Consider the following 25,165-nt stretch of genomic DNA (forward strand, 5'->3'; position numbering starts at 1 on the left):
TCTAAGTTATCCTAAATGTGGCTACTCTTAGCATATAAACTTTACTAATTATGAAGAGCGTAAATAAGGTATAAAACGCGGACTAGAAAATCATTTATCTGCCCAAAATAATGCATTTACAAACTGGTTAGGTGACGGCAGTCAAAGGAATAAAGTTTGGTAAATAGACTGTCAGTTAATGAAAAAAAAAGTATATTAGATATTTAATTATTTTGTTCACTCCTTCAGATAAAGGAAAAAACAGTGGCGTTCTCGTTGTGAGAGGGAATCGCACCACACGGAGTGATTTCCTTACAACTTTTTCTTTAACGATCTATTTAGCGAACGAATTTTCCTAAACCGATGGATGTTTCAAATGAAAATGTGTTAATGCAGCTTTATTAGGATATAACCCAAATATGCGATATCACCCACGCATTTAAACGGCTGCTTTGAAGGTTGGATTCCATGCGTTGCTCTTACACACATATTCAAAAAGACTCCAAACTTACAGCCCCCGCAGCTGGTTATTGTTACTGAAAATGCTTGATGGTAAATTCTTCAACTCGTTGTTGTTCAACCACCTATCAAACATAAATGAATGCATTTTCAATTGCATGGTATACAACAACAGAGTTCAGAGAATAAGAGTGCTGCCCTAAAAAAGTTATTATTTCTGTTCTCACGCTCTGATAGAAAGGCCTAAAATAAACCCACAATTATTACAAAATAATTTGTATGTGGGGTTGTCACATTTTTCCTTTTCATTTTTTTTCTTTTTAATTTTTTGTCTCTTCGTCCAAAAGAGAATATTTATAGGAAAATTGAAACACAGACCTAAGTACTGAACCACATAGAATATTCTCGACTTGTTAATGTGGCTATTTAAGGAAGAGGGAAAGGCTCTAAGGGCGAAATTCTACCCCAGAATAATTCCGTTAACAAATTTCTTTTCAAATGTTTCTTTGATAATCTATTTCGCGAGCAAATTCTCCTGAACTAATGCATGTTTCAAAGGACATTTCATAGTCCAAGTGTTAATGCAGCTGCAGCCATGCGGCCACTCTAGATGGGTATTGCAACTGAAAATGCCTGATGGTAAATTCCTCAGCTGGTTGTTGTTCAACACCCTATCATAAATAAGTTAATGTATTTTCAATTGCATTGTATACGACAACAAAGTTCAAGGAATAAGAGTGCTCGAAAACTGAAAAAGTTGTCACTTCTCTTCTCAAAAAAAAAAAGATAAACAAAACAAAAAGCCAATGCAAGTAAAAGCTTTGGCAACCCCTGTGTGCAAAAAAAGCAAACAAAAACAAACGAACAGGTTTAGGTATGAGTATCATTTGGTTTCCGGTTCACGCGACATTTCCCAATTATGATCTACTCACGAGAATGTCTAATTAGTTTATTTAATTTATGAGAATTATATTTTTAACATGGATACATTTTTCTTGTAGGAATTGAAAGACTCAAGTAATTTTTACGCACATAGATTGTCACATTATACTTTAAGCGTTATTTATTTGCTTGATTTGTCTCGTTGCTTTAAGCCCATGCTCCCACGAAATATTAGTACGGAAGCCATTAGAAATATGTAAAATCGTCATTATTTAAATTAAAGGTTCAGGCCGATGTTGCTTGGAAATGAAAGTCTCCTAGTTCATGAATCCTTCTTTGTTTCGAATCTTTAGTCCATCGTTCATTTTTTTACATCCGGATGTTTAAATGCAACTGTATTCCAGAGAATAACACCCCTTATAATTAATAGACTGTTCTTTCATAGACTCGCGAGTGTGCACAAGAAAAAAAAATTGTGCGCGCGCCATTTTCAAAAACACAACCACACGCTGCATGACAAAAAAAATCGATTTAACTGTTACTTCATCTCTTCAGTCGAAGGAAGCGAGTACAACAAATGAGCGTCATTTAATTGAGTACTAAACATGCCTCTGATGAAATCTATTTGCAAAAAGTCATCACAAAGAATCAAACTCCGAAGTGTGTCAGTATTTTCCCGCAATCCAACCAAGAACAAATTTGAAATATTTGGGCGAGTCGCCCAAAATTCGTTTTGACTCCTACTTTTATATTTTGTAGCCCAATATGTCCTAATAATTGCACAGCAGTTTTTTTGTGAAAATATATTTTAGTTTTCGAGAAATGACTTTTCTTGTTCGACCGCTCAAATATGCGAATTTTCACCGTGAATATTACCCGAGTTGTGTGACCTCGTGTAACGAATATATTTGACTTCCGATATTTCTGTCAACATAGAAAAAGCATAGAAAAAGACAGAAAAGGACACAAATACTTTTTTTTAACAGGCTAGATTGTCTTGAATGTAAACGCGGTATGAAATCCATTTCTTTCCAGAACGAAACTCATTTTGGAATAATGCAAAAGGTACCTTAGGGACGGACCATTAGATTTTTGAGGAGGGGGGGATTTTTGCTAATCGTACGATGTTTTTTCTTCCTTTAAGGCTGTGATCGATTTTTTTGGGGCTCGTTACCCAACCCCCCAGCCCCCCGTCGTACCCCTAATCAAAAATCTAACGGTCCGTCACTCAGATGCTCTCAGGTCCTAGAACTTTTTTTGCGATGACATAATTTGGTAAAGATTAAAATTACTGTACGTCTGCATTTGTTAAACAGACTATTCAATTGCATTCAGAAATCGATGTGTGCACTTCTAGTGCATTGAGTATTCTTTTGTAACATGGCCAAAGATCTTGCGATATCTACTGTTCAAGCTATTGTTTCTTTTCAAGGAGGCATCAGAATTATTTTCGTGTCAAATTTGAAAGCGTTACGACCGATCACGTTTCCGCAACGTTTTAGGACAATTCGGCATCTATTCTCCATTCAGTTGCTATTAACCTAAAATCTTCAATGTAGAAGATAAACGAACGAAGTTTGAACGGTTAAAAGGAGATATTGGTCAATTTTCAGAATCATGCAAATGATCTTTGACACGAGCGCAATTGAGCAAACACATGGATTTGCGTTGTTTTTAAGAGGTTGGTGGATGGAAGCTATAGATCAACCCGCGGGTTTAAGGCAATCCGTGACCTCATTGGTGTATAAACAATGCACTGATGTGTTTTTCAAGCCCGATTAACACCTGTATTTTGAGAATTCTTTCGTACAAAGTAGTGAATTTTTAATATGCGAATTAAGGTCGAAGAGAAGGGTCTCCTCTGATCACGCTGGTATGTAAAATATTTCAGCTGAAGTTTCCATATTTTGTCTGTGAACTAACTGAATACATCTTGTAACTTGTGGCAAGATAGAGTTCCCAGAGCTACATTGTTGTAGTCGCTGCGCGCTGGACAAAATCTTTGACATTTTACACTTTCGATCGCCGTTCACAGGGGTGGTCTGGTCAAAAATTATTTTTGACTTGTGGCGACGCAAAAAGAGAGAATTGGAGAACAACTAGAGTATTCTTGAAACATGCGTCCTAAACCCTTTTCATGGGAAAAAAATAAAAGAAAACTTTTTTCTAACGGGAAGTCGAGAGGACCGCTCTTAGTGAGAGCGGCACTTAAAATCATCTCTTTGTGCTATATTATCTCACTGGTCAGTCGAATATACTTCCAGTACGTTTCGATGGTAGGGTAAGGCTAAAACCAAGGGAAAAATTAAACATGTTCTAGCTCCGCAAATCATTGAAAGTTGGGCAAACCACGATCCTTTGTCGCGCTCGACTATGTATTCTTTCCTTTCAGACAGGTTTTGTGCCTTTCGGTTCTGGATTTGCATTGGATTTTATCCAAGCCATTTGTTTCCTTTCTTCTCATTTCACGTGAAAGTCTTGTTTTAGTAGTCAACTTCAATTTGTTGAGGAAAATCACCAATGCAAAATCGTTCATAACGGAATTCAGAAAAAATTTTTTGTTAAAAGTTTTGTATGAGGCTACTTTCATATTCTATTTCATAATACATCTTACACTTTTCTTAACATAAACCATTCTTTACATGTATAACCTCAAAATCTCTCTAAAAAGAAACAATCTCTTTGATTCAATGCTGTACACACTTATCATCTACTGAATATTCCTGCCGCCCCTAACAAATTTGAAAAATATATTACACCCAAAAGGCTTGAAAAAGGACATAATGAAAACAACCTTAATTTAAGCGCTGAATGTAATGGATATCAGCAGGGAGAAAAGTGTTCTCCCAATGGCCGGTTTTGTTTCCTATTACAAATCATTATCAGGATTTCTATTTTACGATCGCTAACAAATTTCTGGGTGCCGTTGGTTTAGTTCAAATGCACCTTATCGAGCGCGACAGTAATTTAGGAAGTTCCGTGTTCTGCTTCAGATATATATTCCCTCATGGAATATTATTTTTCAAGAAATGAGGCTTCCTCACAGGTCTCATGTTGCTTGTATCCCTGTATCCACTTTATTAGAAATATAGCCAGCAGTAGTTAAATTCAATTACGGTTAGAGAGTCCCGGATATCTCTAGAAAAACTTTACAAATTCGTAGGAGTCAGCGAGTCATATATTAAGGTCTTTACCAGTGGTACTTTGTTGCTACTGAGCTTGAGGTAAGATGATTCAGAGACGCTCGAATATTGGATCTGGATTTAGGAAGGATTGGTTGATGGGATTAGTACCCCCTCCTGGCCTCTCAAACAATTTGTTCGGATTAATCAAGTTTGTAAATTTATGGCATACTGTAATACTGATTCATAGACGCTTGGAGATAAATTAAAGATGCATGACACATTTCTAAACCTCACATTCAGTTGTTGCGCTCAGTTCAAGTGCTTTGACTGCTTATTCAAACTAGGCTCTCGTGTTTTAATCAAATAACAGGTGTCACTGGGCTGATTGTTTTTCTTTGTTTCTATTTCTTTTTTTTTTTCTTGTTTTGCTTTGTTTTGTTTTTTCATCCCTTAATTCAAAGGATAATAATCAGAAGAAAACTGAAACACAGACCTAACCACCGAATTGCACGGATATTCTTAACCTGATAACTAGACTAGTTAAGAAAGAGGGAAGGTCTAAGGGGGAAACTCCATCTTAGAATGATTCCTTTAACAAATTTGTTTACTTTTTTTTTTCTTTGAGGACAATCTATCACGGAACGAATTTTCCGAAACCAATGCATGTCTTAAAGGACATTTCTCTAAGTCCAAGTTTTAATGCCGCTTTCTAAGGATAAGATGCGACAGCACCCACGCATTGAAATGCCTACTTTCAAGGTTGGATTCTCTTTAATATATTTGCCTCTCTTTTGTGCCGGCCTCATGTATTTTTTTAAACTTTAAAGATCGTATGCTCGTAAGTTTGTTTTTAACAATCTCAACTTTTGTATTAAAATGGATTTTACGTCAATTGTCGCCCATTTCTATATTAGCGCAGTCATTAGAGTGGTTATTTTCTTCGTGAATATAATAATTTCGGCAAGAGGAGAAGGAATTTCGTCCATAAAATGTCGTCTGCGGTACGTACTAGAGCAGCCATTTCGAATCCTTGTTTACCTACTGCAAACTACGTGATCACACAGCTAAAAAGATCTATTACTGGGGCTGCTCATTTTATAAAGAGGAATTAACATTTCGGGAGACGAGGAGTGGCACATAGGGGGAGGTAGGAACAAGGGTACCGTGCATCAGCATTAGAGGAAAGAAGCCAATGCTTGTCTCAAAGGACATTTGTAAGTCCAAGAGTTAATGCCGCTTTATTAGGATATAACCCATAAGATGCGACAGCACCCACGCATCAAAATGCCTACTTTCCAGGTTGGATTCCATGCGTACCTCTTACATCAATATTAAGAAAGACTCCAAACTTACAGAATATCCAACTTGATATTGTTACTGAAAACTCCCCATGGTAAATTCTTCAGCTGGATGTTGTTCAACGTCCTATCAAAAATAAGTTGAAATATTTTTAATTGTATGGTATACGACAACAAAGTTCAAAGAATAGGAGGCTCGAAAAAAACTTGTTACTTCTTTTCTCATACTCTGATATAAGGGCCTAAAATATACAGTGATTAATATTACATTATATCCGGACATGGATCTTTCACAACGGAATAGGAAGAGGAAGTTTGTGTGATGCTTCTTTCACGTTCATGCTATTTTTTTAAGCGATTTGATTCAAACGACTTTTTTTATATATCGATATCTAAGGTTATGTAACCTTTGCACCCGGAAGCATTATAATAGTTGCAGGTATAAAGAAGTTAAAAAATTCAATTTTTGCTGTTTTATCTCACTGTTTTAGTATACACCAAAACAACTACTCACATCAGTATCGGTGGCTAGTGGTGGATATTTAATTCGCCGTTTTGCAGCTTGGTAAATATCTACCACGAGCTACCTCCACCTCGCTGAATAGTTGTTAGCTATGAAGAATTTTTAAAGAGGACTGACTTAAACTCGAACAATTGGTACCCCTACCAGTATTTTTCGATGTAATTTTCATTCTTTTCTTTTCTTTCCTTTTTTTCCTTTTTATGCTATTAAGAGAGGTTGTCAGTAATTTTCAAGAATATTCGAAGCATTGAAAATAGTCCCCCGAACACTTTAAAAATTCCTCTCTACTCCCTCTGGATCTTCCAATCACCTATTGTTATAATACACAAGGCTTTACCATACGAACTGATATGAAGTGTAGACCACTTCATGAGTCAGGCTACGTTTATTTGTTTTCATGAGGGTGGGGGGTAGGGTAGTTAATTAAGATACCAAAAGAAGTATGAAATGGAAAAATAATGAACTAATAATTAAGAATGTGTGGAATAGACAGACGTTTGCAGAGAAGAGTAAGGACAATTTTCTCGTATTACGACTGGTTTGCGGCCCAGTCTAGGTTTCCATACGGGAAGTTAGTTTTTAAACATGCCCAGAAGTGGCCTTTTCGAACGGTGCCACATAGCTGCATGATACCGGTGTACAAATGTATGTAATATTTTCCGCAGCCAGCCGTAAAATTGTGCCTTATTTACCGATAATACTGGAGGTGGGGAAACTAAAACACCAACAAAATCATTTAAATTTTTATTTGCCTAAATTGCAAAAAAAAAAAAAAAAAAAAAACGCAGGGAATGGCATTTCCGAAACCCTAGATTTAAAAATGTTCTGTAAGAGCATGCCCCCAGATTTCTTATAAAGGGGTAAGTTTCTAAAGAAACTGTAGTGCTGCGTCGGTGGGAGAGTATAGCAGGTAATTTAGTGTTAACAACTGGGTTGAAAACGTAAATTAGCCACCGTAAAGGGTAAAAAAGCTGACGTTTCGAGCGTTAGCCCTTCTTCAGAGCGATAGGGCTAACGCTCGAAACGTCAGCTTTTTTTACCTTTAAGGTGGCTAATTTACGTTTTCAACCCAGTTGTTAACACTAAATTACCCAGATTTCTTAGTTTGGACGGCCTTCACCGCTCGATATTATCTCCTCGTGCGTTCACAAAAAAGTTTGACGCTACACCTGGAGGATGTCAACTTCTCGATCGGTATATTTTTACAATGTGATAACTAGGCGAACAATAACGTGCAATAATAACCACCAGCACTACGTTCAAAAATACAAACGGTTTAACAATTCATCGGCGGTGTGACGGTAGCGGCGAGATTCGTAATTTCGTTCGTCGCCATATACGTGCATTGCATGAGGCTACAGAGTTTGTCGGATGTGATGTGATACATTATTGCGACCATTATAAAACGATCAACACAATGATAACGAGACTTGTGAAAATCATAATTCCCCGCGATGGATATTCGATTAGATAAACTAAAAGCAGGGAATTAGACAGGAGTACCGATCGTTACGTTTAGCTTTTCGTAAATACTACGAGTACGTTTCGGTAGCTGGGTATGGCTGATACCAACACTGTGTGAGATAGGGCGTATCGCGGTGCTGAAAGCACACGATACAGACCCGTATTCTTAGAGAAAACGGACATATCCGAACGTACCGTGTTCCAAGACATGCGATGTGTCCACCGAGTGTCAGGAACTTTATTCGTTCCAATTCGGACTTAACCCGTCGCATGGAAAATCCGATGTCAGGATACGTCATTGAAACGCGGCGTGTGGAGACCTGGAAATTTCCTTAAACTTTCAGATTTGCTGCAAATAATGGCGTACCGTATACGAGCGCGTGGTCAGTCAAATTGTGTCTTTCTTTCGTGTCTTTCTAAAAATTGTCTTTTCCACCGTGAGAACAGTTTCACTAAGTATTCTTGTCCCGAAATTCTACGGTACCAGACGAATCGATCTGTATTCTAGAACCCGATTTTCCACGGTAATACGAGAATCGCGTAGTATTCAAGAACCCGAAATTCCACGGTACTAGACGAATCGGTCTGTATTCTAGAAGCCGGTTTTCCACGTTACTATGAGAATGGCTTGATATTCAAGAAACCGAAATTTCTCGATACTTGAAGAATAGATTCGTATTCTAGATTTTGATATTCCACGGTACGAGAAATTTCACTCGGCATTCTTGATCCACACCACATACTATCAGGTGTTCTTGGAAAAGCAACGAATTCTCCAGATAATTTTGCACCCTCTTACTAGTGTATTTTTCTCAGAACCTTTACTCTAAAACAATAAATTATTTTAATATTAATTTAATAAATAATACTCAAAATGGCCAATTTACAGAATCTATTTCATCATGTGATGACTAACAACTAAGTCTAACATTATGCACAAAAAGGGAAAAAATTTAGATTGAGTAATAATTAAATATTAAATATACTAAGCTAAAAGTGCTTAATGCTTGACATGGATGAAAGCAACATTTTCAATATTTATATAAATCATTACACCACGACAATAATTTTAGTATGATAAAAAGACATTTTTTCATCAGTCAGATATGAAGACAAGAATAACAAAAAGAACTGTCTATACTCTAATATTAGAGAGTAATAAAATCTTATCAAAAACAACAATAAATTCTAAGCAAGTCATACCATGTTAACAACTTAGTGGGCCCTGGTTATTTACTTAGCTGGAAAGTGCCTTTTTAAAGCCAATTCTTTAACATAAAAGTTGTTTGAAGAGCACAATAAGCTTGTTTGAAATCATTCCAATCAAATTAACTGTGGCATATCCAAAACTGTAGTATTCTTTACAAAGGTCTTCAGTACATGTAATACTACTTCAACAATAAATGGAATTGATCGCCACAAAATTCTTTGTTATTTAAGGATTCCTCCCACAGATTTTTTTTTGCAATAGCTGGCAGATTATGTTCCAATGAAGATGAAAAAGAGAGTGAGAAAGTGGCATCATTTGTTAATTTTTCAGTTTGTGAAACCAGCTAATGCAATATGCAAAAAAAAACATTTTGTGAGTTGGGTTAAAAAGGAACCATTCACCCTAATACCCATAAACCACCTTGCCATTCTGTCAAATGAACTGAATTAAAAACAGAAGGCAAACATACAAGTTATGTAAATAAAGAACACTTAGGCATTAATTTAGTCCCAGGGTGACTGTAGCCATCTGTTTGGCCTCCTTCAGATTATGACAGGGCTGGTGTCCAACATATGCAAGGGTTCCACACCGCTTTCATCACCACTGCAATGTTGTGGGGACTGTGGGGAGGGAGGAATCCTATTTGGAGAAGTAGACCTCTCAGGGCTCTGTCTATCACCTGGAAGGAGTGCCAATGCAGGTGAAGAAGTTGGTGGACTGCGTGTGGATGGCTCTCCTTCTACTCTTGTATTTTGTAGATGTGAGCTTCAGGAGGCAGATGGCTAGTTGTCAATTTTCTCCTTAAGTCTCTTTAAGAGAGGAGATAGCTGTGGACTATGCCACAGTGGTGACCTCACAACCCACACATCCTCTTGACTGCCCTCACCATTCTCCTTGCCACTCATGAAATTTGCATCAATTTGTTGCAGAGCAGTCTTCTCTGCTTTATTTCTTTTGTCAGGCAGATTGTCGAGGTATTGTTGTCTTTTCATTTCATAATATCTTGACACAGCACCTGGTACATAAAAATAGTATTAGGTAAATTGCTTACTATTTATTTGTTACCCAAATTCATGAAAAAGTCTTTGATGGGAATCTTGTCCTAGCATTGAAAGCTACTTTACTCAAATTTATCCTTTCGTTCTCTCAATTAGATGGCAACCTTACATTAACATTCGATGAGAAAGTCTGGTTAGGTCATTTTCAAATTCAACCCATTAAATTGTTTGATATGCATCAAATGTGTCTCTTTGAAGATAAGTTTCATTCAACAGGAACAATAGGAGTCTTCTACTAAAGGCAGGCACAAGACGGGTTATGCACCTCGAAAAGCTATGTTTTAGGGTACTCTAGACAACAAACTTTCAGATGAAATAAACAAAAGTTTAAAAAATTTCTTACAAGGTGACCACATTTTGTTGGACCAGAAAAGTAAATTGCATGCACACTCTTGTAGCACATTTATATATGTACTTTAAAGAGAAAATCATATGAACACATCACTTACACTTGATAGTTGACTTTTCATAGCCATTGTTTTCCTTTTCCAGTTCCTTACAAAGAAATCCTTGAACAGCACTGTTGTGGGCACTGTCAATGCTACAAAGGAATTTTATAGTAGTAATGCTTTGTTAGAAAGGTGCATTAAGATGAACAAAATTAAATGTGGGTTTAAGTTATTGACCAAGCTTGTTTGGAAGGTGATAAAATTTTTGTGTGTTTATGAACTGAGACTTTGTCAAGATCTGTGAAGACATGAAAAGTAAACAAGGCCAATTGCTCAGCATCTTGATTAAAATAAGATATTCACATGGCCAACAAAGTTTGCTTGCAGGAAAATGCTTGAGGGAAAATCACAGACAAATAAAATCCTGTCTTCCCCATTTGCCGGCCAATCACAAAAAATCAGGGGACTTTTCAGAGAGCCGGAAACAAGTCACTTCAAGTTGTTTTAAATGACAGAAAAGACCACAATACACAAGAACACAGGCTTCTCCATCTCCTTGTGGTTTGCTTGGATCAAAATGGCAGACTATTAAGCATTGTAGAAAATCTTTTTTTGTCTTGTGAAAGTAATCCTTTTCAGTCACAAGTAAGCAAAGCTTTAATTTGTCCTGCAAATTTTAATGTGGCTTCTTGTTTTGAAATGTGCCACCCCTCTAAGAGGGACAATCTCTTAACTTTGGTTGTCCTTTGTCCCCACCTAGAAAGGGAAATTAAGCACTTTGACTCCACCCTTTGCAAAGTCCCCTCCCTTAACCAAGGTTCCCCCCTCCAGGAGATGGCTGATGATAGGCGCATTTCCAAAACATTCCACAGATGAACTCTTAATATTCCAAATAGATATCTTTTACTCACCCTTCACTTCCACAAAACTAAAGTTCAACTTCTTGTTTGTTGTACAACAAGTGCACATCACCCTTAAATTCAAACAAAACTAATTATAAGAACATTAATGTTTCTTATAAGAACAGTGTATGTGGAATCAAAAGTGAAAAGTGAAATAAGGGAGTTAGGTTCAAATTCTAATAATATCATGGGTGACAAATTATGCTTACAATTGTGTGGTTTTCTAAAATTTCCAGCCAGAATACAGGATGTTTTATTTACAAAAACAAACAACTTAGGGACAAATAAAGAAATAAATGTTTAATCATTTGTCTCACGATATAGAGTCAGGCTATCAAAAGTTTGACAGCAATGTTTCCTACTGCTACACTGCTAGTCTTTGTCAGGCAGCAAGTTTGAATGTTTACATGTTGCTATATGTAGTACTTTGGTGTTTTGTCATTGGTACGGTGTAGTTCTCTGTCCTTGGTGCATTTCAATCCTCATTATTATTCCGACTAGCAGATGTTATTCCCTCATAGGTCCACTTTGTTACTGACCAGCTGTGATGCTTTTTAACTGTAGCCATCCACACTTCAGAAATTTTGATCCCACTCTCTCTATTGATGTTATTAGGGTAAAGTTTTATGTGGATGGCTTCTTCATCAATAATGATAGCAGAATTTAAATTCCTTAAGCATGGATGCCCACAATCAAAAAGCATAACAGCTAGTCAGTAAAAAAGCTGACCTATGGGAGAGCAACATCTGCTGGTTGGAATAAAAATGAGGATCAAAATATCCCAATGATGGAGGGCCAAAATGTACCAATGACAAAACACCAAGGTGCTACATATAGCAACACATAAACATTTGACTTCATCACCTGATGAAGAAGACTAGCAGTGTATCTGTTGAAACACCCAATCAAACTTTTGATACCCTGACTCTAAATCATGAGAAAAATGATTAAATACTCATTTATCTATTTAACCTCAATGAACAATAACATCTTCTTTAACTTGAGGACATTTTTGTAAATTATTACAGAAAAAAACAATCTATACTGAACTATGTGCAGTAACCTTTTTCAGTAGCTTTAAAACTAAATTGCAGAAGTTGATTTTCAGGCACTATTGGCAAATGATGTCTGACATTCTCAAAACTTCATACACTGGAGCAATCTTTGAGGCCGCCCCCCGAGTATTTATTATTCTCGGCTTAATTTCAAACAAGCCATATAACATGCGGTATTAACATCACAAAGAAGGGAATACTGTCCCATAAGCTTAATATACTTCCCATACCAGAATCGAAGCTTAAAAGGAAACGCCTATTGCTACAGTGCTGGAACAAAAATTTGCACAAACCTTTAGTTGCTTTGGAACAGGCCCACGGAGGATATTCTCCCTCTCGGTCGACTGAGGTTGGCGATCGAGCTTGTGTCGTACAGTCTGTAGTTTGGTCTTCACCTCAGCCACATTTTTACAAGCGTTTTCCAGTTCCACGCTAAAACTGTCTAGTTTGGCATTTTGCCGCTTTACTATATCGCCCAGTTCTTTGATTGTGTCGAATTTCTCGGTTTGAGACCAGCAGGTTCTCCCGATTTCTAATAGAATCTTCTCGTAAAGGCTCTGGATGGGATGGAACTGCGCTTGATCGGGCGCCGGTTGATGAGCTTGAGCCGAATGGTCGTCGACTCAAAGTGGTACTGGTATTACCACTCCGGAAGAAAGATGGGTAAAATTTCCGTACAGCCCCATACTACATTATGCATTCAGTTCTTGAATAGAGAAAACAATGACAAAAACAATACATTGCCATTGGGAAAACAGATTTGTTTTACAATAGTATGGGGCTGTGCGGAAATTTTTACCGAAAGATGCAGCCACATCGATGTCAAAACTAAAACCGTCCAGCGAAGATTATGTAACGCGTCCACTGGTCGAGCGGGTCAGCATTAGATTCCATCCACCAAAACCACCTCGGTCGAGAGGGACTGAGATGGAATATTTAATGACTTGCAAAATACAACCGAAGATTCTCGGAAATCCGCGAGTGATGTAGCCGAACATCCAAAGCTGTAAATCCCATGATTCTTGAGGCACAAACAGAAACAGCATGACTAGAATTTTAAAGCGCGAACCCTTGCTTGATGGTAGACATGCGGATAATTTAGGATACGTTAATTCTGTTGACGAGGTGCAGAAGCTTATTGCGGAATTTGAAACAGGATTGACAACGAAGTTTTCTTTCTGTAAAGCTGACAAAGGTTTCGAGAACACTGGTGTATATCTATCTATATATATATATATATATATATATATTGATATAGCTCTTTGGCATTACAAAGCTTTGCTATCGCTATTGTGCATTCTCATCACTTTATCTAGTTCAAGTCCTCTGGCATGGCTTGGATGATACCACAATTGTGGAATCCTTCGGGTTATCTTAATGCTTACACCTCCTTCCTCGGACAGAAGTCACAAAATACTCTGGGAAGATGCATGAGATATTTAAGAGCAAAAATTCGTTTTTTACTGGTGTGCTTTTCCTAATTTTGGGAAGGAAAGTGTTCAATTGCCAGTACGGCATAGATAGAACAGCTGGAGAGAAAAAGAAATGAAAAGATGCAGAAGAAGTATTGTATATAATATTTTCTTTTTACTGTCAACTATGGCTTGCTAATTCTAAAGGTCAAATACACACATGAATGGGTCATATGACAATGATCTCAGAATACTTTTATGACAAACGTGATAACAGTTAAATCTTGGCTAAATTGAAGATGGTTTAAAAGTTAACAATTATAAGAACTTTTCACTAACATATGCTGCTGACAAAGGAGAAAATGTATGTAATTCTGCATTTTTTGCTTTCTATCAAGCAATCATATATAGGCTCCTTATCACGCTATGACACTTCCGTTTTGTCACATTCCAAAAAATTAACTTGAGAAATACACTATCACTCATCTTACACTGTTATATTTACCTATTACAGAAGGCCAGAAACAAAGATTTTGTTTTCAAGAAAATAAGATTTCTTGTTCAAGACACAAGGAAGTTTGACTGCAAAGCACAGATAAAAATGTGAGAAATTTTATTTTTTTCAGAGAACAAAGTTGTTCTACCCATGTATAAACAGAACGAATCCGGTTTAATAAATCAGATATGTGGCATGATTCCTTTTCTTCCATCCCCATGCAAAACAAGCAAACACACCTATGGAGGTTCCAGTCTGGTCTGCAAATGAAAAGGAGGAAGGTGATCATTGCAAAATTAAGCATTAGGGTTCTTATTTATAACATATCGATTATTGTATACTGATATCAAGAAATTAAGGTTGTGAGTAGCAGCCAGCTGAGTTATAGTTTGAGTTTTATCAAGTCCATTACTTTGTTAAATTTAGAGTAACCTTGTCTTGACAGAGGGAAATTGAGGAGCTGTAATATACTTATCATCAATTAGAGACCACAAAGAAAAATTTGTTTATAGAGACTTTTAGAGGAGAGGGATAAGACTTGTGACAAGCTGGCAGACATATAGATAAACTTTACTGCTAAATGGGTTACAGCATAAAGTGCTCAGTATTTGGATTAGCTATGGCTAAACTTAAACTTTGCTTTAGCTCCAAGTTTAATCCTTTGTGGTTTCCTTTCTCTGTGTTTATTTTTCAAGTTATGTTACACAAAAGAACACAAAAATGACAAGGAATGCTTTTGAATACTAAGAGGCTGGAATAGGCAAGAAATCAAAACTGAATTTTAAACATTACAAAGTTAATTTGATCTTCCAATGTTATTTAATTTTAACCATTAATAGAATTTGCTATTTAACTTTATCCCCTCAATTGTTTTGGATATTGTGAGCAAAAACAAACAATTATCACAAAATACACAGTATACGATGGTTTGATTTGCCAACGTGGCAAAGGCCTTTCACTGTCTATCCATAAAAAGGGAAATAATTTGTAAAATGTAAGACATTCCGCATCTTGAGTGTATACTTATAAATTCATCCATGTGAAATTAAAGGTTACTTTAAACAAATAAGAACTTTGTAAAATACCGCTACATACAAAAAAATAGATTGTGGTTATGTACTCCAAATAGCAGGTCACTTCAGTCTTCTGTAAAGGAAGTAGCAGAAATTGCTATGGTGGTTTTGGTGGGTGGAGAGAAACATCCACCAAAACCACTTTATTTTATGTGTTATGAGTTATGATGGTATCCGGTCACTTCGCAAACGTGTCACTTCGCAAACTGTCAGTTCGCAAACGTCCTCGGTCGATAGGCAAACGCATCCCAGTCGATTCGCAAACGTAATATGAATCAACGAAAATCAACAGAAGAGAATCACGTTACTTTTAATCATTATAAATGATGAATTGATTGCGTGACTCGACTGATCGACGATAACAAATCGTTTCATCGAACAAAACGTACCGATCTCCCGATGACTATATTCACATGAGTAAGGAAAGTCATCGTCTGATGTAAGATCACAGTAACGATAAGACATCAATAAGAAGGATAGAAAATAATGAAAAAGCAAGCTAGACATTGAGACACTTCAAGACACTGAGTTAGATCAGATTTATTGAAAAGATTCCAAGAAGTTAGATGCCTGCCGAGCTTCCAAAATGGCAAAAGTAAGCTTTCACGCTGATAAAACTTACTACATTACTTCTTAATTTTATAACTTTCTTCGATGAAAGATTGTAAAGAAACATAATACGAAGTTATATCAACCTTTTTAAAAATAATTCGAAGACGTTTGCGAATCGACTTGGATGCGTTTGCGAAGTGACAAAGGACGTTTGCGAAGTGACAGTTTGCGAAGTGACACGTTTGCGAAGTGACCGGTATTCGTTATGATAATCATTATGAACGTTTGGTCGGTCAGCAATTGTGCACCATAAAAAATAATTAGCAAGAGCTCGAACCGCTAATTACTGGTATAAATCTTTTGTCACCCTGAAGATCTAACAGTGGCCATAGTTAAAATTAAAAATATATATTGTTGATGGCTTTGGTCAAAGTTTTGGTGGATGTTCCCTATTGACATCTACCAAAACTACGTAACACCTGGGCACCTTTTAAATACGTGAAATATCTGCATAAAATTGCGTAAAATATTTTATAATACTACAATCGAACAATAAATTAATACTTACCATTTCTTGAGTAAAAAGTTTTGACGCAATTTCCCAAACAAATAATACACTTTGGTCATGCATCGGGATAAGTCGGCATGATGTCGCAGCTTCGTAATTTTCTTTTAGTATAACAAGTCATGAGTTGTCCATCATTCCATCTCAGTCCCTCTCGACCGAGGTGGTTTTGGTGGATGGAATCTAATGCTGACTGGTCGAGCGACGCTTCTCTTTCTCTTCTATTTCGTCTGAGCGACCCGTAAGCCAATAGTCTGCTTCTAGAGCAACCACGTGAGTAAGACTAACCAATAAGCGCTTTCTCATTGAATGTCACGCATTTTGTCGGCACGACTGCCGGCACTTAACTCGGCAGCATATTAATCGATTGCTCAGAGTTCTTCACCAAGGCAGCATAATAGGTGAAAGTACGGATCAATTGAAAAGGAATTTTTGTGAAAACTGCGCTTCTTGGTTTGGGGAAAGCTTCTATTATGATCACATATGTGAAAAGTCCAGTTTGCAGAGATTAAACGTGAAAGGTGAGTTGAGTTAATAATGAGGTTGATCTTTCTGAACATAGGTCGACGATAGTTGAAATTCCTGAAAAGTTTTCTTCAGTCCTCATAGTGTTTTAAGCCCGGGTCGCACAAGATATAATAATCTTGATTATTTGCGATGGTTCAAAGTTAAGCCGTTTTGAGAGAAGGAAGAATCTTGTTCTGCGCGGGCTGGACAGAACTGAAAAACCCCTGCGCATGGTAGAGACTCACGCGTGGGGGAAACTGGGGACGACAACGTTAAACCATGGCAACACGTACGTGAAATGGCGGAATTTTCGAAAAACAAAATGAGCAGCGCCATTTTTTACTCCAATTAAGACTTAGGTAGAACTTGCGCTCTTTAAACCTTCGCCAAAGACCGACTGGTAAGAGTGCTAAGACATATCTCCTGAACACAAACCAAAATTTTACAGCAAAGACAAGAGTCAAAGATCTCTGCTGGAACATTTGAAAGCATTACCAACAGTTTTTTAAATAGTAACTATCACCTGTAATATCAATTAAGCTTGGCTGTAACAGGTATTACGGGTTACGGGTTACAGCCCCTAATGACTATGCCACATGCACAGTACTTTTACAGCTCTGTCCAGGCTGTCTGTTATGGGCTGTGTTTATGTATTCAAAACTTTGTTGGGGCAGGGCCAGGATTTTTCTGACTTTTTCCTATGTATCAACATAAGGTCCACCAATCAATTAAATGTACAGTACTTCAGTTCTCTGCGGAAAATGACATTCAGATGTGGAAAAACACAGTCTGTTGCTTTACAATGTTGTATGTAAACAGCTTGATGCAAATTGACCTTTTTAATAATAATAATTTTTCTTTATTTGCTTTTGTTTTACTTTTGACTCTTGGGTACACACATCTGTTTGTGTGTAAAGGTTGTTATTTTATACCCAGGAAATACACCTGTAGCAATGCTATTGCATGTTGCTCTGTAAAAGGAGCCTCACTGTATATTCATCTTGTGTTGTTAGTCACTCCTAGAATTGGTGACAAGTTCTACTGTAACCACTGCAAGAAAACAGTGATCAAAAGTACCTTCTACGAGAATCAGGCACTATATGGTGATATTGCATGTGGATTCTCTAGTCAAAATGTGGAGCTTGAGTTAGACATGGACTCTGATTCAGAAAATGAAGGTGCTCTTCCTTGTTGGGATGATGAAGACAGGCAGTTCTTTTCAGAAGGAGATTCTAGTGGTGGTGAAAATTATGTAGATGATGAAATGTTACCAGAGGAGTCCTCAGTGGAAAAACATGAAAGCTCCATGCAATCAGAACAGCAACTCTTGGTTAGTTTATAGAATATTATTGGTTCATACGGCAAACTAATACAAAAAGAGCAGATCATAACATTGCCATCTCTCTTAATGACCCTCATAAAATGGCTTTTGCTCTTAAATCACTCTTAGGTAGCTTAATCTCTCATAAACCAATAGAAAAATGTTTTCTGGGGATAACCCTTCCAACTTAAGCTAGGTTTTACCATTTTATCTTTGGTAAAGATTTAGATGAGGCAAGTGCCTCGTCTTGCCTCAGGCTACAGTGTGGCTACTGCCCTGCTTTTATGTGTAAAATTTCTTTTAGTGAAATATTTTGATATTAATTTTATTCACAAGTGATGTAAATACATGCAGAATGATGTACATGTATACTGAACCTTGAGTACTATTTATTGCTATTGTTTCTGATGTACTGTTATTTCATTTCAGGAGGATGATGTAGAGAACAATACGCAGAGCTTTGAGTATTCTCATGAAATGGAAAACAGTGCAAAAAAAATGTGGTAAACAGAAGGAACCAAGAAGTGATTGCACAGAACTGAGGGGCTTGCTTTTATTCTTACTTCTGTGGCAGGCAATGTTCAAAGTTGCAGACAGGGCTATTGTTCTACTCTTAAAGTTTTTCAAGCTGTTCTTATCTGGTATTGGTAAGATGATGCAAGCAGAAGTTCTTATTAACTTTGCCAAGATCATCCCAGAAACATTGTACATGATTCGAAAAAATCTTGGCCTTCAGAAGGACAGTTTTATTAAAAATGCATTTTTTCTTAAGTGTAAAACTCTCTCTAATTTTGATGAATGTGTTTGCCAAAGGCCAAATGGTGAGGTTGTATCAGCAAAATGCAGTCATGTGAATTATCCATGCCACCCACACCAAGCCCGAAGGAGGCCATGTGGTTCCGTTCTGATGAATGTTATGAGGTCAAGAGCAGGAAAGACATTCTTGTATCCTAGGCAGGTTTACTGCTTTAAAAAGGTTACTGGTTCATTACAAGACCTTATTAAAAAAACTGTGAAAAGTGGAGAAATTGTTCCACTCAGCTGTCAGACAATGTTCTTGGAGACTGTTTTGAAGGAAGAGTTTGGAAAGAGTTTCAGTAAGTGGATGGAGAGCCCTTTCTTGCTATACCAAATAACTTTGCTCTCATGTTGAACATTGACTGGCTTCAGCCCACTCTTCATGGTTCAAAATCCATTTGTGTCATTTACATGGTTGTAATGAACCTTCCAAAAAAAGGAACACTTCGAACCTGAAAATCTTATAGTTGTTGGAATAATTCGTGGGCCAAAGGATCCTAAGCATTATATCAATTCCTTCCTGCAGCCATTAGTAGATGACCTTATTGACTTGTGGGATGGAGTTATCTTAGACACATACATTTCTGGAACTGGGGAGATGTTCTGAGCTGCTATCTTAGCTTTGTCAAGTGATATACCAGCAACTTCGAAATGTGGAGGTTTTATTGGCCATACTGCAAAGAAAGGTGAGTGTTCAAAGATGCACTATAACTAGAGTGTTTTATACAATTTTAATAATAACTCCTTGGTTATTATTATTTTTTTTGTATTTGTGTATGTATACCTACCAACTCACATGTCTTGGGAATCAAAAAACTTTGATCTCAAGTCAGCCCTCACCAGCTGACCAATTCCTCACACCTAGCAGAAAAGTTTGAGCTAATACATCCTCTGACTTTTAGAAGGGAAGTGCTAGAGATGAGGTTGTGTTTTCATGTGTTAGGAAGTTTGGAATTATTTGGGACTGCTTTCGAAGTTTTTGGATTATATCCAGATATGATCAGGTTCTCTATCAAAAATCCTGGCACTTGTAGGATAAAAATCTCGCACCCTTGGCTCAAAAAAGGGTTGGCAGGTATATATTTGTTGAGTGTGTAAATACATGCTTGTTGCACTGGCATCATTGTTTATATGGTGTTTTACTATATTTTCAGGATGCGGCAAATGCTTTAAAAAATTTCCAAGAGCATCATTTGGTGCCACTACCACCAATCAAGAAGGGATGCAATTGAAAGTGATGATGTAAGGAGACTACAGAAGACTTACGAGGCCATGTATGCTGTTGGTAGAATCATCCATGTTTCCAGCTTCTGTGATAAGTTCAAGCACCTTTTATACAAAGGATACCGTTGTGCAGCAGACTCAGCTTGTAACCAACAGCCTTTGATGACTCTAGTAGACCTGCTATCACTAGGGACTTTCTGCAACATGATGTGGTTATCAAAATGGAGAATGGAAAATCTCAAAAGATCACCCAACTTCTAGCATTAGTTGAATGGTATGCTAGGCATCCTCAGTGTAACAGGTATTCAAAACCTGTAGAGATTTGGGCAAATCATTTCGAGTCAGTTATTCCAGAACATGCCTTTTATGTGCCAGTGGGAAGATTCCAGTCTAGCTGTATCTGTTAAATATCAAGTTCCACTTCTGCGCCATCAGAAAAAGTTCATGAAATAATACCATTACCAAACTCAGTTAGAGTCTAGCATTATGAAGCTTTAATTTATGGAAAGGAAAACAGATTGCAGAAAGTGGATTTGGTGTTGGTACTTTCTCAATGAACATCTGTACATGATTGAGTCTCAAGATACATTTTCATTTCTAGATATTTACATTCTGAAACATTTTCCTAAGTTGGATCATGATAAGCTGAATTGGTTGACAACAGCAATTATTTTGGTTACAGACTGAAATAAATCAGTGATCCCATAACATGACATGTTAGATTAATAAGAATGTTGTATTTAGATTTTTATGTACTGTTACAATTCAGTCAATTTGCAATGAATGTCATTTGATTATGCTATTGCCAAAAGTGGTTTGCACAAGTAGTTCTTTAATATAGCAATAGGTACCAAATGTATTGTGTGATCATGTACAACAGTTAGTGTATGAGAAGTTATGGTATAACCTCTCATGAAATAGCTGTAGTTATTTATTTTTGCGCAGTAAAATATTGAAACTTTAGTATGGTTCTTTGAGGGAAACCCAAAATATTGCTGTCAGTGTTTCATATCATTTTTTATCAGTTTCTAAATGTTACATGTATTACAATCTAGTGGCCGACTGTTGGCCGAATTGCAATTTCATGCAACAACAATAACAACAACAACAAATTTATCCAAGTATTTCCTAAGAGCACATGGCATTACCTATTAGTTGAGCTGAAGAAAATACAATAAAGCTCGGATCATTTTACAAAAGAAGTTCCCAGACATTGTGCGTAAATTGATGATCTCTAGAACGTAAACTTTTTAAAAAACCTTGGTACTTGAGAATGGAAGAAGGCTTTGAGACCCACGACTGACGACACAAATTACCGAAGGATAATGAACTGATAGTGAGAGATCGCTAGAGATGTACAACTGAACAGTCGGCCATATGTTCTGCACGCATTTTTAACTATAAAATTCTGAAGGGACAAAAGAGCACAAGCGTTTGTGGTTTCCAAGTAACGTGCTAGGACAAAGGTACACAAAATACATTTATTCTACGACAAAATACATCCGTGCCTTTAAGTATCAGACCCTTGATATTCTTTGGCGATTAACGTTTTGCCGCAGCTTGCAAGTTAAACCCAGGTTTTAGATGCTTTTACATTTAGTTTTCGCGTCTTTGTGACTTTTGTTACCTTTGTTACTCAAAATTTATGGCAATTCCGTTTGCTGTCCGCTATTTCAACCTTCACTTGATAGTTTTTGGCAAGTTTAAGCACTCTAAACACTTTCTGTAAAATTTAACGACGACTCCATGGAAGCACGTCATTGTTTAAAAGATTTTTTCACGTTCTCTCAACATCGTGAGTAGTTATACATGACGGTAAACCGATAAAAAAGTGTGCTTCATTGCTTAGCTATGCCGGAGCAACGCGCGTTAGATTTGCACTTGTAATAGTTTCAGGCTAATAGGAGTTAAAATTAACTCTTTGTGCTATATCATCTCACTGTTTTCGTACATACTACAAGTACGTTCCGGTAATAGGGTATGGCGAAAACCTAGAAAAAAAAATTGTTCCAACTTCGCCAATCATTGAAGGTTAGGCAAACCATGACCCTTTGTCACGCACAAGGCTATATTTTATATATTTTCAGACATGTTTCTGCCTTTTTGGTACTGGATTTGCTTTTGATTTTAACCAAAGACTTTGTTTCCTTTTTTCAGGTTTCGCGATGAGAAATTGACAAGATCGAATGTTAGAAATGTACAAGATTCAAACTTGAATGTAGATAAAGTTGAGTTAAAGTAAAAGCTGTTTGACGCGAAAACGTCGCAAGAGATTCCAAGCTTAAGGGAAAACATGACGCCTTGATGGTTTAAAAACTTTTTTTGGATGATAATTTTTGTTCTTAAGAGTGTGTCCACGAGAGCACAGGGCAGTCGTGCTACATGCCATCTCACCAATTTCAATGAAACTTTGCCAGTTTAAAGGGTCTACCCCAAAACTCAAAAAGACAGAGTGGTTTCTGTTTTGTTTTTTTCCGTGGGGATATAGAATATATGAAGCTCTCACTGCGATGGTATTTAATTAATTACTCTGAGAATCGCTTATTATTACATCATTAGTTAACGTGTGACGCAAGCAGTAGTCAATTTGGTCGACGTCTTGTCAATCAACAGTGGCAAATAAACGACTGCGTTTTTAGACTTTTCGATTCATCCCAATATTTGACAACTTTGAGGTCAAATTTCTCCCCTTGCCAGAAAGCTGTAACACTAATCTTAATTCCCCTTTACAATCCATCATCTTATCTCTGAAAACCATCAAAAAAATATTTGGGAACTACCGAATTTTTCTCTTGGATGCCCTTTAAGATCTGTGACTGTGACAACTTTCTCTCAACTAAACCTGTCACGCAATTCTGGCTCTAGCCGTTCACTTGACCGAATGAACCTAAATTTTTTAGCTCTTCATACAAGATGATTGATCAAAGAAAGCTTAAAATTTTGAAAAACTTTCGAGATTTTTCGTAAGAATGGAAAACTTCACATTTAGAGTGATACATGTAAGCGAAAAATCGATAGGAAAATCGTAGCGTTTTTTTCTTTTGTCGTTTATTACTCTGGAGATTCGCTAAAATCAGCAACTAGGGCTCTTGTACAGAACAAAACATTCATAAGTCTGTAGTTTGATTGTTTATTTTCATTATTGCACAGTTCACAATAAGGAAACTGTAACAGGAGAGGATATTTTAAAGTCGCATGTCGCGTGCTTGTTGACGGCCAAGTTCATGTGTGTAACGGCTTTGTTTTTTTAGACCGCGGATGACGGGAAAATCGGCCCCCTCATTTGAAAGGAAATATCAGTAGCCCCATAAAATTCATTGGCTGCGCCATGTTTCTAGAAAATAAGACTGAAAAATGTTTTTCCACCTTCCACCATCAAAAAATTCCACGCAGAAATTGTATTTGTAGCGTGACTGCTTGACCTTTCATGAGTAGCAAAAGTTGTTTGTTTTTTTTTTTTTACAAGAAAACACTTCTAGAAAGTTCTTAATCTTTCTGTTATCTTATTTGCCTGTTTTTTACTGCAAATATCGTCTGCATTTGCTATCATTTTCGCTGATTTTCTTGGCCTTTCCTGCATGCACGTGCGAGCCAGTTGGTATACAGCACTCTTTCGAGTTTTTTTGCGTGGTGTCCGGCCAAGGTGTGTAGGTCTGACTCGAAAGATATCTGCACACTGCAACACAGGTTCCTATGTTTTCTCCTTTTTCTTTATTTTTATCTTTATTCTCTTTCTTGCGTTATCACACATGTATGTTATTTTAATTCCCTCAGTGCGTTCCCTCAGATTTGGAAGTAGGTTATGAAAAGTCAATATTGACCAGAATGACCAGAACTGAAACCTTTTCTATTACTTTTTTTTTCAAAGAACCCCTGTTATTTATAGCTTTCTGAAGAGAATGTGTTTTTATCTGCTATTTCCATTAGAACATGAAACTGGGTCCGATAAGTTTTTTTGTTTCGTGACTCCAAAAAACTGTTTGCGACAACATCAACTGAGAAATCAAAAGCAATTCCGCTCGAGAAATTCGCAATTTCTACTGGCTCATTCTTAATAAATTTTACAAGTCATGCAATTAAACTCGAGAGAGATGTAGATTTACATTTATTAATAGAATGCTTGAAAAAAAAAATGTAGATTCTTTACGATCGAAGGAAGCAAATAATCATAGAGATCTGCAGATTATTATGAAATTGTTATCTAGCAGACAGCAGGAACAACGCTCTTGAATAATTCCTACGTAAAGCCTTCGGGTCACGCAACAGATGTTAGTTTTGCGGAGTTCTGCATGGAAATGTCCAGTGGCGGTAAGTGGCAACGACAACACTGTTTTAATTTTATTTTCGAGATAGTAGCACAGTTCTTAGTTTAATAGAGCTATTGATATTTGCTCTCAAGCGAGAGTGCAGACTTTCTCATCTGTATAAGCCGAAGTTGTAGCACGCTGGAAATTGAAACAAATGTCAACCGACACGCAGCGTGTGACTTTAAAATCCCCTAAAATGAGCAATGATGATGATAAGCAATCAACTTATAGACTGATGAATGCTTTGTGCCGTGCGAAAGCCATATTTGCTGATTTTAGCTATCTCGCACATAGTTTGTCATAGTATAATTGAAGCGTTATTGATATCCGTGATTTATCCTGTTGCTTCATGTTTGAATAATTTTTCATTCTGTCATAAATAGTTTTTGGGCTCCCGCCCCACTTCACCCCCGACTCTTTCGGCCATGCTCCCTTTAAAGGTCTTGAATCAACAACAAGAAATAAGAGATTTCTATTTCTTTTTCTCTTGTCTAAGTAACCGGGATTTATATTATCCGCACGCGAAGTACCTCATATAATCTTCTGACAATTTTTCATTAACAATA

General features: G+C 37.0%; 1 protein-coding gene and 1 long non-coding RNA gene across 4 annotated transcripts in view; one reads left to right on the plus strand and one right to left on the minus strand.

Moving 5' to 3' along the window:
- Positions 1 to 9,197: 9,197 nt before the first annotated feature.
- The window catches only part of LOC113669918 (uncharacterized), a 257,015-nt gene continuing 241,047 nt past the window's right edge, over positions 9,198 to 25,165 (minus strand). For both annotated transcript variants that reach the window (XR_016182493.1, XR_016182499.1), the window contains one exon: positions 9,198 to 9,360. This is a non-coding gene — a long non-coding RNA (uncharacterized LOC113669918). The remainder of the gene's footprint in view (positions 9,361 to 25,165) is intronic.
- LOC149052273 (uncharacterized) lies at positions 16,605 to 21,491 on the plus strand. 2 transcript variants are annotated; one of them, XM_089191657.1, is made up of 4 exons: positions 16,605 to 16,963; positions 17,963 to 18,279; positions 18,700 to 19,754; positions 20,223 to 21,491. In XM_089191657.1, the coding sequence occupies exons 2-3, from the start codon at positions 18,103 to 18,105 to the stop codon at positions 18,775 to 18,777; spliced, it is 255 nt and encodes an 84-aa protein (XP_089047783.1). In that variant the 5' UTR covers positions 16,605 to 16,963; positions 17,963 to 18,102; the 3' UTR covers positions 18,778 to 19,754; positions 20,223 to 21,491. The 2 variants fall into 2 exon arrangements, with proteins under 2 accessions (XP_089047783.1, XP_089047733.1); XM_089191607.1 differs by having other exon boundaries at positions 16,644 to 16,963; positions 18,845 to 19,754.

The sequence above is a fragment of the Pocillopora damicornis genome, chromosome 1, assembly GCF_964200805.1.
Source record: "Pocillopora damicornis chromosome 1, jaPocDami1.2, whole genome shotgun sequence".
Lineage (NCBI taxonomy): Eukaryota > Metazoa > Cnidaria > Anthozoa > Scleractinia > Pocilloporidae > Pocillopora > Pocillopora damicornis.

Bases quoted from the DNA above. Each gene is read 5' to 3' on its own strand.
- LOC149052273 (XM_089191607.1), top strand. From the start codon at position 18,103: ATGGACTCTGATTCAGAAAATGAAGGTGCTCTTCCTTGTTGGGATGAT. The intron at 18,280-18,844 runs GTTAGTTTATAG...CTTCTGTGGCAG, and splicing joins AATCAGAACAGCAACTCTTG to GCAATGTTCAAAGTTGCAGA.